General features: G+C 37.6%; 1 protein-coding gene across 1 annotated transcript in view; it reads right to left on the reverse strand.

Annotated features, from left to right (window-relative positions):
• Nucleotides 1–13,063, reverse strand: part of LOC111563846 (neural-cadherin) — a 375,623-nt gene that overhangs the window by 55,032 nt on the left and 307,528 nt on the right. The window contains exon 33 of the mRNA XM_055010997.1: nucleotides 2,231–2,495. Within this exon, the coding sequence (XP_054866972.1) occupies nucleotides 2,231–2,495 (265 nt within the window). The remainder of the gene's footprint in view (nucleotides 1–2,230; nucleotides 2,496–13,063) is intronic.

A 13,063-nucleotide genomic window follows, 5' to 3' on the forward strand; every position in this document is an offset into this window, starting at 1 on the left:
TGGTGCATCAAATCAAAAGTGTCTTCAAGTGTTTTCCAAAGGTAAAGGCTTCTGAATGTTATCTGCAACTTCAGGTAAAAATCAGCCTTCCAATTTCTGCAGCATTTCCAGCCTTGATAACCACTGGCGTTTCAAGTTTTGACTTTTTTTTTTGTTTGTTTGTTTTTTTTCCTCACTTTGACAGCAACTGTAGGAGGTGTGATTGCATAATAATATACTTTTTTTTCCCCTAAATGGTTATTTATACTTACACAAAAGTATTATATAAAAGGTCTGGCTAAAGAGCCAACATTTTCAGCTGGAAATGTCTAAAACATTTCTTTCTTATTGGAAAGAGCAAGATAAAGGAGCAACTTCACAAAGATTAGAAAAATAAATAACTTGTAAGTTTGCATTCATTACTGTTGCTCAGAAACCCTCACTAGTGAAGTTCACGTCACAAAGAGTGAAGTCATTAGTGTTTGTAAAATTGAGTTAAAGGCCTATATTCAGTGAAAACATAATCTAACAAAAATGTTTTTATAAACAAATATAAACAAATATATCAAATCTAATTTGATACATTTGTGTATCTCTATCTCATGGTGTATCTCTATCTAAATTTTACAATTGGTACTCTTTGAGAGGAGGTCTTGAAAGTGGCAACACAGATAGTCAAAGTGGGAGCAGACTGTAATGATTAAGCAGCTGTCTGCATCTGGTAAATTGGGTTGGGGTCACGAAAAGTCCACATTGAGTGAGTGCTGTTGGAAATGCCAGTAGCTGACCATGCTATTACTAGAACATTACACAATTGTACTTATTGTTGTCCTTCAGTCTCCATTTACTCCAGATGCTCACATGCACACTTCCTTGAGAGATCACAAGCGTAAATTCAGAGTGAAGTGAGCTATGGAAGTGCCACAAAGAGCTTATATTGTTTTATGTCCACAGAAACCTCCACATATGCTGTTTGTTATCCTCTCTTTTCTGAGAGTACCGCTTTGACGTACAAAATAAATGACAATGGTTGCAAATCACAAAACATGTTATAATGTGTCCCTCAGTTGTGGGCTGTGCATTTTACATCAAGGCCTTCTGTGGCATCGTATCTGAAAGGAACCACCTCTAAATATCATCATTATGATGCCACGGCTATAGAAACCATCATAGAAACCAAATGCAGTATAACAGGACGTTGCATCACAGACAGGTATCTCGTGGCGAGAATGGATGCTATTACTAAAGCAAGAAATCCAATTAAAACAGTTCAACAAGCCTCCTTTCATTGTTGTGCACCTGCATCATATACATCACATCTAGCAGGGGCATCAATATTACCCCAATAAAATGACATATATATTTATAATTTATTTTACTCACCAAAACTTGTGATTATTTGAACACAAAATCCATCCTCCTTTCTTTCCTCATGGAGTGTTCAATCACTCTGTTGTGCTCGCAGTCAGTGTGTTTCAGTTCCAACATGAAGTCCTTTTCAATCGTCTAGGAAGCTAATGCTGAAAGTAGTTGGATCTGTCCAGTCTTATTTCTGACATAAGTTGAGCCAAGATTACTGCTCATAGTTACTGAGCTGAAAGTGATGGACAACCTTTTCTCCTCGCTGGTGGATTGCTAACCTCGGGGTTGGCTAGCTTTTCCTCACAAAATCCAGCTTTTCTTGGAAAGTCTGCCTTGAAATGGCTTTCTGCTACAGGTAGGAATTGCTAGCTTTGGATAACTCTCTGAACATCCAATCAGAGGACGTGAAAATGCTGACATAACCGTAAGCCTGCTAGATGGCCCTGAGATCATGAACTCTAAATCTGATTGGTTAAAGCAACAGTTGTATTTCAATGTTTTTTAAGCTTCAGGTATTTGTACTTTTGATTCTGAAGGCCTCATGGCAGATATCATTGACACTGACAACACATGATGGCTGAAACATGATTGGATAAAAGCTATAATATAAACATACACTGCTGGAAGCACCACAGCCCAGAGACATACTGTGAAATGATAAGAATAGACTATTGGGAATAATGTAAAAAAGATTAATGGGAAAATATTAAAATGTAAATCAGTGATTCTGATAGAGTTTAGGCCAACAGAGAAGGTCTTGCTAGCCCTGATGGCTCACCACTGGTGTCCAGAGTTCTTGTTAAAGTTTCATTAACAGGAGAGCCCTGGAAATGCAACTCTGATAGACTCTCACAGCTTATATCATGAGATAAATGCTGTTGTCACCTACCCTGGAAGCTCTTGTTGACTGCAGAAGGGAAGGTGTTTCCCAGCATCACCACAGTGGGGTCAATGACGATTTCTCGGCTTCGACCCCGTAATCCTGTCACCTCCCGCTGCCCTCCGCCCCCATCCAAACGCAGCATCATCTCGTTGTCATGCCGATCTAGGAAGACCTCATGCCATTCTCCGTTGTCAAGGCGATAGGTGGGCAGGGTCAGGTTGTAGTCTCCATCACCAAGGTTGTAGAAAACACAGAGAAGGCCCTGAAAGATCTGCAATAGGAAAACAAAACATTTAATACAAGGTTTTAAAGGTTTTTTGTTAAGAAAACAAAAAAGGTACTACAAATGTAATAATCAGAGCTGATGGCCAAATATTTGTAAGACTACTATTGGCTATAATTAAAGAAATCAGCAAAATAGCCTTCAGTACACAGCAAACAAATGCCAAACTGAGTTCAATGATTAACCTTGCCCGTCATTAGCCCAATACAGCTAACTGAAATATCCGAAGTCACACATAACATAGAGGCTTGACATGGACATGAACTCCTAGTACAACACTGACAAACTCATCAGGAATACTTTGAGTAAGATGCAATTGTAAAGACTGATTGTCATTATTACAGTGTTTTGGCACAAGCATTTTTTTTTTCACAACTGAAACCATTGTTTAATGCAACTCAACTCAGTTTTCATACTATACAGAAAATGTGCTCCACAGCACTAACAAAAGGAGAACTATTACTATTAACCACTGCTGAGAATAGAAAGAATTGTTTTTGACAGTCATCTAAACAATCAGTGTGTGAATGTGTGTGTGAATGGGTGAATGTGATATATAATGTAAAGCGCTTTGGGTATCGTTACAGGTATAGTAAAGTGCTATATAAATACTGACCATTTACCATCTACGCCCTGGTAATCCCTTAGTAGAAGGTAACTAGACTTCTTACTTTTGGTTCTTGAAGACATTTTACCTCTTATCCAAGAGGCTTCCTCAGTTAAGTGGTGGAGAGTTCTGGGTGTGTATTCAAACCCAAAATAACATGGTTCATGGTCCGCTAATGACCCAAGACTCCTCAAGGTGGGAATGGTTGTGAAACTGCCAAGTGAGGGATCACTGAAGGTGGACTCAATGATAAATCAACAATCCACCTGCATCTAAGGAATAAGGGACACTCCTTTGAGGATGACAATGTACACATTCTTCATAACCATTCACACTTTGAGGTTTGTGAGTCTTAGGTCCTTAACGGCTGTGAGTCACGTGAGCTATGGATGAGGATAAATACCTGGAACTTATCAATCAATTAAAACTGAGGAGGCCTCTTGGATGAAAACTGAAACATGCTTAAAGAACCAACATTCGACAAGAAACCAGTTGCCTTCTACTTAAGGACTTCATATAACTTATCAATACAAAACATCAAGATAATTATTAATACAATGTGGTGTCTACAAACTGCAAAATCGTACCATAGAGCATCAAATTTCAACAGCAAATATAGGCTGGGCCTTACAAGCATTGTATTTTGGCTAAGCACAGCTACTGGCATTGTGTTGTATGTGCTCTAAGTGCATGGCCCAGCACAGCAATAATAAAATACAAAATTACATGAAGTAGATCAGATGGATTGTTCTGCTTAGGTTATTTCATAATTTTAATTTGTCAACTGGGTAGTGGCAATAAATCATAACTGACTGCAATAATCCTACAGCTAAACAAGCTGAAGATGTTGCTACAGTCTGTCTTGCCAGCTGTTTCCCAGCAGAATGAAGCTGAAAAGAAGGGTTTTGGTATAAAATGCATTCAAAATTACATTTGAAGACAGCAACTTTAAAGTCTCTTTACAGAAACCTGCTCCCATGGGATTATCTACAAAACCTTCCTGTGAAGTGTTTTCAGTCAAAACTATTTTCTTCCACACCAAAACTGCCATCTGTTTATCTTTGAGCAAAATATGCACCCTCTGAGTGTCTTTTTTCAGTGTTTTCAGGGCACAAACCGAATGACATTCAGTCTCCTTGTTTTAGGACACTAGCTGAAGCCTCAGCAGCTCGGACCTCAAAATCTCAGTAAATCAAATCAAAAGTATCTTTGTGGCGAGATGCCGCTGGAGGTAAATGGGAAGATATGCTGAACTGACCCGAATCCAAGTCTCAGGTTTTAAAGCTAATGGGGATCAGAAGAAAGAAAAGATTCCACTAGGCTGGTAAAAGATTGGATCAATAGGCCAATTTGGCCAGATGGACAATAAGCCAGATCAACTCCATGGAGGTTAGCAAGCAGTGGGAAAATAAAAAAGTCCAACATAGAAAAACTGACACTTCTACCATTGCATGTTTATTCTCAAGAAAACCTCCTAAACACAGAAGAAACATAAAAATTAACACAAAAATGCAGGTTCAACTCCAGAAATGGCGACATGTGTCTTACTATGAGTTTGCAAAAATTTGGGGGCAAAGGCAGTTTCCATCTGCATTGCTATGTAAAGCGTTTCTGTGAGCCTAAAACAAATTTTACTTAGATAAAGTTATGGCAAAGCTGACGTTTGAACCTGTGATAACCAGGTCCACTCTAGTAGACAGACTGAGTCAGACGGAGAAAGAAAGAATTTGGGAATGAGAAGTTAGAAAAAAAAAAACAGTTTTCTCCTGTTTGCACAACAAGCTGTTTCCCTCTGCCCTCAGATCTGGAGATAAAAACGTTTCCATTTTGGCTTGGCTGTGATGCTAATCACATATCTATCAAAGAACAATATTAAATCCAAGAACCTGTGTTTTTACATGCATGTGTGTGAAAGAGAGAGAGAGTGAGCAAGATAGAGGGAGAACATGTCCGAAGGCCGTTTTAAGAGGGATAGTGTGGTGGGTGGATCGTCCTCATTTCAATTTCAAACTGTTTCCTCCAAGTGTCCCACTGAGCATAATTTTCTCCCTTCCATATTCGTCTTCCACCGCTGCCATGTAAACAAAGGACTGAGATGAGAGGGGCAGAGAAACCAAGACAAAGAAAGAGTGATGTGAAGGAGAAGTGGGTGGCTACTATTAAGCCTCCCACACATTCTCAACAAAGATAAAACAAGTTTCTGAGGGGAGAACTTTGTCAAAAAACAGCAATCACTTGTCAACCCTGTCTGTACCTTTAAACCAATTTTCTCATCGTCTCTCCTCTCTGTGTCACATCAAGCCCTCCACCAATCCTTCACTCCCTCTTTTAGTTTCTCTCCTGTTAAAACAGCTGGTGAAGTGTTGGACGGCTCCGAGGTTGTTTAGTTAGAGAATCACAGCTCATTTCAAGGCTCTGTGATGAAGTATTAATTATATTCAGGATCCATTGGGGCAGTGCTTTTTAACCAGAAGCACTTAAAACCACCTGATTTTACCCCCAATTAAAGCAGAACGGAGCGGTGCAATTTGGCTCCAGCTCTGCTCCCTGGGTGGTACGTGAGTGAAAGTGTTCAATAGTGTGTCTTTGTGTCTTTCCAGGAGCGTCCTAGACGAGGTGTGTGTACAGGTGTGCAACTCCATTTCAGAGTAAACAGTCCCACTGCAGGGACAGTTTATTCCCCTAGATGCTTCCTGCGACACACTGCTCTCTAAGCTCCAGGCTTTTGGCATTGCAGACATGTGCAGATGATGTGTTCATCTACTCCTCCTCATGATTAAATAATGGTGTGTGAATGCAGAGTGTGTGCATATATATACCTAATGGAGGCATTTTTTTTCCTTCATCTTAATGTATGTTGGGAAATGGAACCAATCTGTGCTCATTACCAACAGCATTTCACATTCATGATTGTTATTTGCTTTCCTCATCTATATTTTCTCATGTCTAGAGGTCTAACCTGCAGTCTACTGCTTTACGGACTTTATTTATTGGTCATAAAAAATAATATACACTGCTGGGCAAATGGTATCGTTTTGAAGCCTTACCAGCCTAAAGGCAAATTACTGTAATTTATGTTAAATAGTCCATGAAAATACAAAAAAATTCTCATGATTTTGAGAGCTTTCTAATATCCCTGTAAATAGATATGTAATTTGGTGCTAATTATCAGAAAAATTCAGATGATCTTCTCTAAATGAGATTCTTTTGAGCACATGTGCATATTTATTTCATTCTTTATAGCATAACAAATCACATATTTGACTTTTTAGGGATGTTCAATTGACCTGCTGTGCACTGATGACTTGGGTTCACTATATTATTCTGTCTGTCATCCTCTGGTCAAGGTAATCCGCCTTGTAAAAATAAATGAGCCAGCCAGAACTTAATCAAGCATTAAAAGTGCAAAGTGGCTTCTAGCCCAGTAAGATTTTAATGCCTCATTTTAACCTGTGAATTTCTAGTCAGCAACACTAGCCAAGCAGTGGGCATAGCTTGTCACTGTGGGTTTGAAGAAATAAAGCAAACTGCGTAGCATGCAGCAAAAACCCTTTGGTGATTCTGAACTTTTTCATCAAGGAGAAAACCACAGATTGCTGTTAATTAGTTCTTTTCTTCCTTGATTTTAACAGAAAAACTGCCATAGATACATATGCGTAGGTTTTGATTTATGATTTAGTGCTGGATATAAGCCATTGGTAACACCCACACAACATCAGTGGACACTTACTAAAGTGTACCTGCAAAGTCTAATTTAATCAGATACCACTGTTCTGCCATAATTGTTAACTCAATGACATCATTTAACTCATCATTTTACAAGTAATCGTACTGGACTGTTTTATATTTCTGAGTGTTTCTTATACTCTCGCTGTATCATGTACACTATATTGCCAAAAGTATTCGCTCACCTGCCTTGACTCGCATATGAACGTAAGTGACATCCCATTCCTCATCCATAGGGTTCAATATGACGTCGGTCCACCATTTGCAGCTATAACAGCTTCAACTCTTCTGGGAAGGCTGTCCACAAGGTTCAGGAGTGTGTTTATGGGAATTTTTGATCATTCTTCCTCAGTCTCCGCTCTAATTCATCCCAAAGGTGTTCTATCGGGTTGAGGTCAGGACTCTGTGCAGGCCAGTCAAGTTCATCCACACCAGACTCTGTCATCCATGTCTTTATGGACCTTGCTTTGTGCACTGGTGCACAGTCATGTTGGAAGAGGAAGGGGCCAGCTCCAAACTGTTCCCACAAAGTTGGGAGCATGGAATTGTCCAAAATGTCTTGCTATGCTGAAACATTCAGAGTTCCTTTCACTGGAACTAAGGGGCCAATCAAGCCCAGCTCCTGAAAAACAACCCCACACCATAATCCCCCCTCCACCAAACTTTACACTTGGCACAATGCAGTCCGACAAGTATCGTTCTCCTGGCAACCGCCAAACCCAGACTCGTCCATCAGATTGCCAGATGGAGAAGCGTGATTCGTCACTCCAGAGAATGTGTCTCCATTGCTCTAGAGTCCAGTGGCAGCGTGCTTTACACCACTGCATCAACGCTTTGCATTGCACTTGGTGATGTATGGCTTGAATGCAGCTGCTGGGCCATGGAAACCCATTCCATGAAGCTCTCTGCTGAAGCACTGTTCTTGAGCTAATCTTAAGGCCACATGAAGTTTGAAGGTCTGTAGCGACTGACTCTGCAGAAAGTTGGCGACCTCTTCGTACTATACACCTCAGCATCCGCTGACCCTGCTCCATCAGTTTACGTGGTCTACCACTTCGTGGCTGAGTTGCTGTTGTTCCCACACACTTCCACTTTCTTATAATACAGCTGACAGTTGACTGTGGAATATTTAGGAGTGAGGAAATGTCACGACTGGATTTGTTGCACAGGTGGCATCTTATCACAGTTCCACGCTGGAATTCACTGAGCTCCTGAGAGCGACCCATTCTTTCACAAATGTTTGTAAAAGCAGTCTGCATGCCTAGGTGCTTGATTTTATACACCTGTGGCCATGGAAGTGATTGGAACACCTGATTCCAATTATTTGGATGGGTGAGCGAATACTTTTGGCAATATAGTGTATCTAAATGGCAAAGACAGAAAAAGTAGTAACACCTCTGAACATGATATAATACAGAAAAAAGCAGCTTTACCTTGACGTCACATATATCTAATTGAATTTACACATGCCTTATGATATGCATTCACTCTGTGAAACAGAGCAACAGCTCTTACAGAACTGGGCTGACATTCAGGCAACTTCTACTTCAACATCTCACTATTGAAAAAGAAATTTCTGCTTTAGAATCCCTGTATTGATGTTCATTCATTCACTGTGATCGAGAGCATAGATTCAAGTGAGCAAAGATTCAAGTGAGTCAAAATAGGGGTCACTCTCGCTGTGAGGTAATGAGACTGAAGAGAACAGCAGCTGTCTTTACAGGGCATATTAACAACTCTCAAGACACTAACACAAACCCACTGAGAGGATTTCTTGGTATTTGAGGCCCATGCTCCAAACTCAGTTAATATTGAAGCTTATGGGCAGTAATGTAAAAATCATTATTTTGTATTGTGATCATTAGTTTTCTCTTTTACATGAAAAAATAAGATACACTCCTACCAAATTGACACTGCATAAATCTCAAATATCAGAGAATTTTGCAGCCTTTGTGTTTTGACAGTTTGACTGTAGTACATATCAGTACTTCGGTAATTCTGTGATCCAATATTGCAAATGCTTTGTGTAGCCTACATACCACAACCTGTACAACAATCTGTGCCCATTCAATCCACATTATGGATGTCAGCAGCATTATAATTGGGATTGCAAACTACAACCTTAAGATAAAAACAAACAAACAAAAAAAAAAAAATTGGCCTGTATTTATCCTCTCCTGGGTTGACACGATACACAACATACCATCAACAATGCTGACCACTGGGGATTCCAATGAATGCGAAATAACCAGAATGAAGCCACTAACTGAGCACATGTAAAGTGTGATCTGTAAGTATTTGAAATGGGACACATTTTTATTTTTTGGCTCTGTGAACTTGAAATGAAACAATTATTTATTTATTTATTCTTTATTTCATTCATTTGTAAAATAAAAAAATAATGTAAATACAAATTTTCTCCAATCTAGAATGAAAGGGAGCAGAAAGAAGACAAGTCTTATTTTATCTGCCCTTTTATCCCCAGAAATGAATTTACAAAAAATGGACTAAAAAAAAACAACATAAACAACAAAAATTTAAAAAAAGAAAAATTATATATATATGTGTGTGTGTGTGTGTGTGTGTGTGTGTGTGTGTGTGTGTGTGTGTGTGTGTGTGTGTGTGTGTGTATATAATACAATAAAATAAAATAGCTGCTGGCCAACACACACAGTCATATACCATTTTGGTTCTCAAGTTACAATTCAGTTAAAACTATTCACAACAACAAAAATGACAATGATATGGCATTCAAACATAACTAACATATTTCATTATATTTCTTTAACATACTGCCTTTAATTATTCTTTTAAATGTGATGTTTGACTTGGATTCTTGGATTTCTTTGTTCCGATTGTTCCATATATCGATTCCTTTTACAGACACACAATGTTCCATCAAATTAGTCCTGAACCTTGTTTTTTTTTTAAAGATGTCTGTTCCTTTTAAGTCATACTTGCTTTCTCTTTTTCAAAATCTTTTCTGGATGTTAATTGGCAACATATTTATGTGAGCTTTCAGCATAATTTGCAAAATACTATAATCTACTAATTCTTGAAATTTCAACAATTTTAACTGAAGGAATAATGAATTTGTTGGATCTCTATATATTGTTTTCTACTGATTATTCTTATGGCTCTTTTCTGCAGAATGAAAATTGACTGAGTATATGTTTTGCAGGCATTTCCCCATACTTCAATGCAGTAGGTCAGATATGGAACAATCATGGTGTTATATAAAATGTACAATGCTCTATTATCCAGTGAATCCTTTACTTTGTGTAACAGAGCTATTGTTTTCGATATTTTGTACCTTGTATACTGGATATATGATTTCCAACACAAATTGTCATCCAAAATGAAACCCAGAAACTTGGTTTCCCTTACTCTATTGATTTCAATACCATCTATAATAACTGAAGCGCCAGTGTCCCTCCTTCTGTTACTAAATGTTACGAAGTTTGTTTTTTCAAGATTCAACGATAATTTATTTACATCAAACCATGTTTTTATCCTTTTAAATTGTTATTTAACCACATTCAACACCTGTATTAACTCTTCCCCGCAATAAAATAAAGTAGTATCGTCCGCGAACAGAATACATTTGAGCAGTTTGGATACATAAACACAATCATTAATATACAAAGTAAACAGTTTTGGCCTGAGGACCGACCCCTGAGGTACTCCACACGGAATATAATGCATTTCAGATTTTGAATTATATATCTGTACAAACTGCTTTCTACTTTCTAAGTACCTTGAAACCCATTTATGTGCCACCCCTCTAATTTTTAGAATTTTTATTTACTCGGTTTTTTTAAGAAGTATGGTATGATCAATGGCATCAAAAGCCTTTTTGAGGTCAACAAAAACACTTACAAAAAATTGTTTCTTGTCTATTGCGGTGGATATTTCTTCAGTTAATTGATGTGGAGTGGTTGGTTCTAAATCCATACTGACTATTGCTGAAAATATTGCATCTGTCTATGAATTTGTCTAACCTGATTACAATTTCTCTTATATTTTTGAAAATTGTGGAAGCAAGAATACTGGTCTGTAGTTGGAGAAAACATGTTTATCTCCATTTTTATAAAGTGGAACTACTTTTATTAATATTATCATATTATCAGGAAATACCCCTGTTGAAAATTATAAATTGCAAATGTATGTAAATGTTTCAATAACCAGTTCAATTATATTCTTTACTAATATCATGTCCATTTCTACACAGTCAGTGGATCCTTTACTTGCACAACTTTTTACAGTATTCAGTATTTCATCTTTTTCTACCTTACCAAGAAAAATACTATCCACATTATCCATAATTGTGTTTTCATCTACATTGTGTTTTATTGTAGGTATATTTGCTGCAAGGCTAGGGCCTACATTTACAAAGAAATCATTAAACTCATTTGCTATTTCAGTTTTATGATCATTATCATAATTATTTTTCACAAAATAATTTGGACAAGCTGATTTTACTTTATCATTTTTATTATGCTATTTATTATTCCCCAAGTAGCCTTAATTTTGTTTCTATTTTTATTTAGTAAGTCACCATAGTAGTCCTTTTTGTGTCTTCTTATTATCCATACTAATTTATTTTCTTATACCTGTCTTCTGCTTCTTTTGACCTTAATTAAAAAAAAAAAAAAACATCTATATAAATAATTTTTCTTCTTGCAGGCCTTTCATAGTCCTTTAGTCATCCATGGCTTATCAATAGCATTTTTCTTGGCAATTCTCCGGAGTCCACAGTGTTTTTCCTACAAATCTATCAGTACCATCATGAAAGAATCATAAGCTATATTTAACGTGAACATACACTCCATCCCATTTCTCTCTTTTTTAGATCATCTTTCAGTGCCTCCAAGGCTTCTTTAGATCTGTTTCTTATTGATTTTTCTGAGGTGATTTCCTTTATATTACATTGCTGATTTTTATACACTGTAAAAACAGGTAAACGATCACTTACATCAGTTATCAAAATCCCACTCACTACTTTCCATCACTGCATTTGTGAAAATATTATCAATAACAGGAGCGCTTTTCGATGCTGGTTTAGATATCATAGGAAACAGATTCAGGCTATACATTGAATTTATGAAATCACTTGTTGAGTTCAGTGAACTTGACTTTTCCAGATCAATGTTTGCGTCTCCACATAAAAACACAATCTTGTTTTGGCTCCTGTCAAACAGCTCCATTTTATCTGTGAATGTCTCTACACAGGAATCTGGTGATCTATAAACACAACTGATTATATTTCTAGATTTTTCATTGATAATTTCCACTGTGATCATTTCCATAATACCGTCAACAACAGTTGTCATATTACCAACGACATTACATTTCAAACTAGAGGTGATATACAAAGATACACCGCCCCCTTTTTTATTCTTCTATTTACATAATACAACTTATAGCCATCTATCTGATATTCATCCATAAGTGACTGAGGCCTCTGAGAGTGAAAAAATAAGCATGGCTGCATGTTCCATGTTATCCTGAACAAAAAAAGCTCTTGATTCTGAGTTACTGACACAAAAACTAGATGCAAAAGGCTCTGCTGTCCTTCTCAGTTGCAGCTTCTGAAAAGATCCCGACACATCTTTGCATTTGTCACTTTAAGTCAGTCATTCGGCCAAGAATGAAAAAAATGCACCAATGAACAAAACATGGGACGACAAATGCAACATCTTCAATATAAAGTGATATTGAAGAGGCATATCCTAGGCTAAGGATCATTCTTCACCTTGAACAGTTTCAATGTTGTCTGCACACAGGTATAAATGCACAGATAATGGTGGATAAATGATGTGAAACCACTCCCTGGCTGCGCTGGAGAAGCAGTGTGACATTTAACAGGATATGTATGAATAGATAAACAGAAATGAGACACAGGGATGATTAGAGATGAGGTTGTGCTGTAATGACAGCTGCGGTATGGATAATCATCATCATTTTAGACAGTGACGTTTGATCAATACCTGCGGCCACAGCATGGGGTGAGAAAAAGTAAATAGCAAAAGAAAAGGTCTGGGAAGGCACAGCGTGATTCCAGAAAATAAGTCAGTTGAGGGAAGAAAAAAAACGAGGAGGCTTACAAATAAACAAAAATGAAAGAGCAATGTAAGTGTGAGCAGAAAAGATGGAGTAAAGGAGAGTGGAAGAAATGAAGCCTTCAAGACAAATAACCAAATAATACAGTTAATGTATTCTG

This window comes from Amphiprion ocellaris, chromosome 1 (genome assembly GCF_022539595.1).
Source record: "Amphiprion ocellaris isolate individual 3 ecotype Okinawa chromosome 1, ASM2253959v1, whole genome shotgun sequence".
Lineage (NCBI taxonomy): Eukaryota > Metazoa > Chordata > Actinopteri > Pomacentridae > Amphiprion > Amphiprion ocellaris.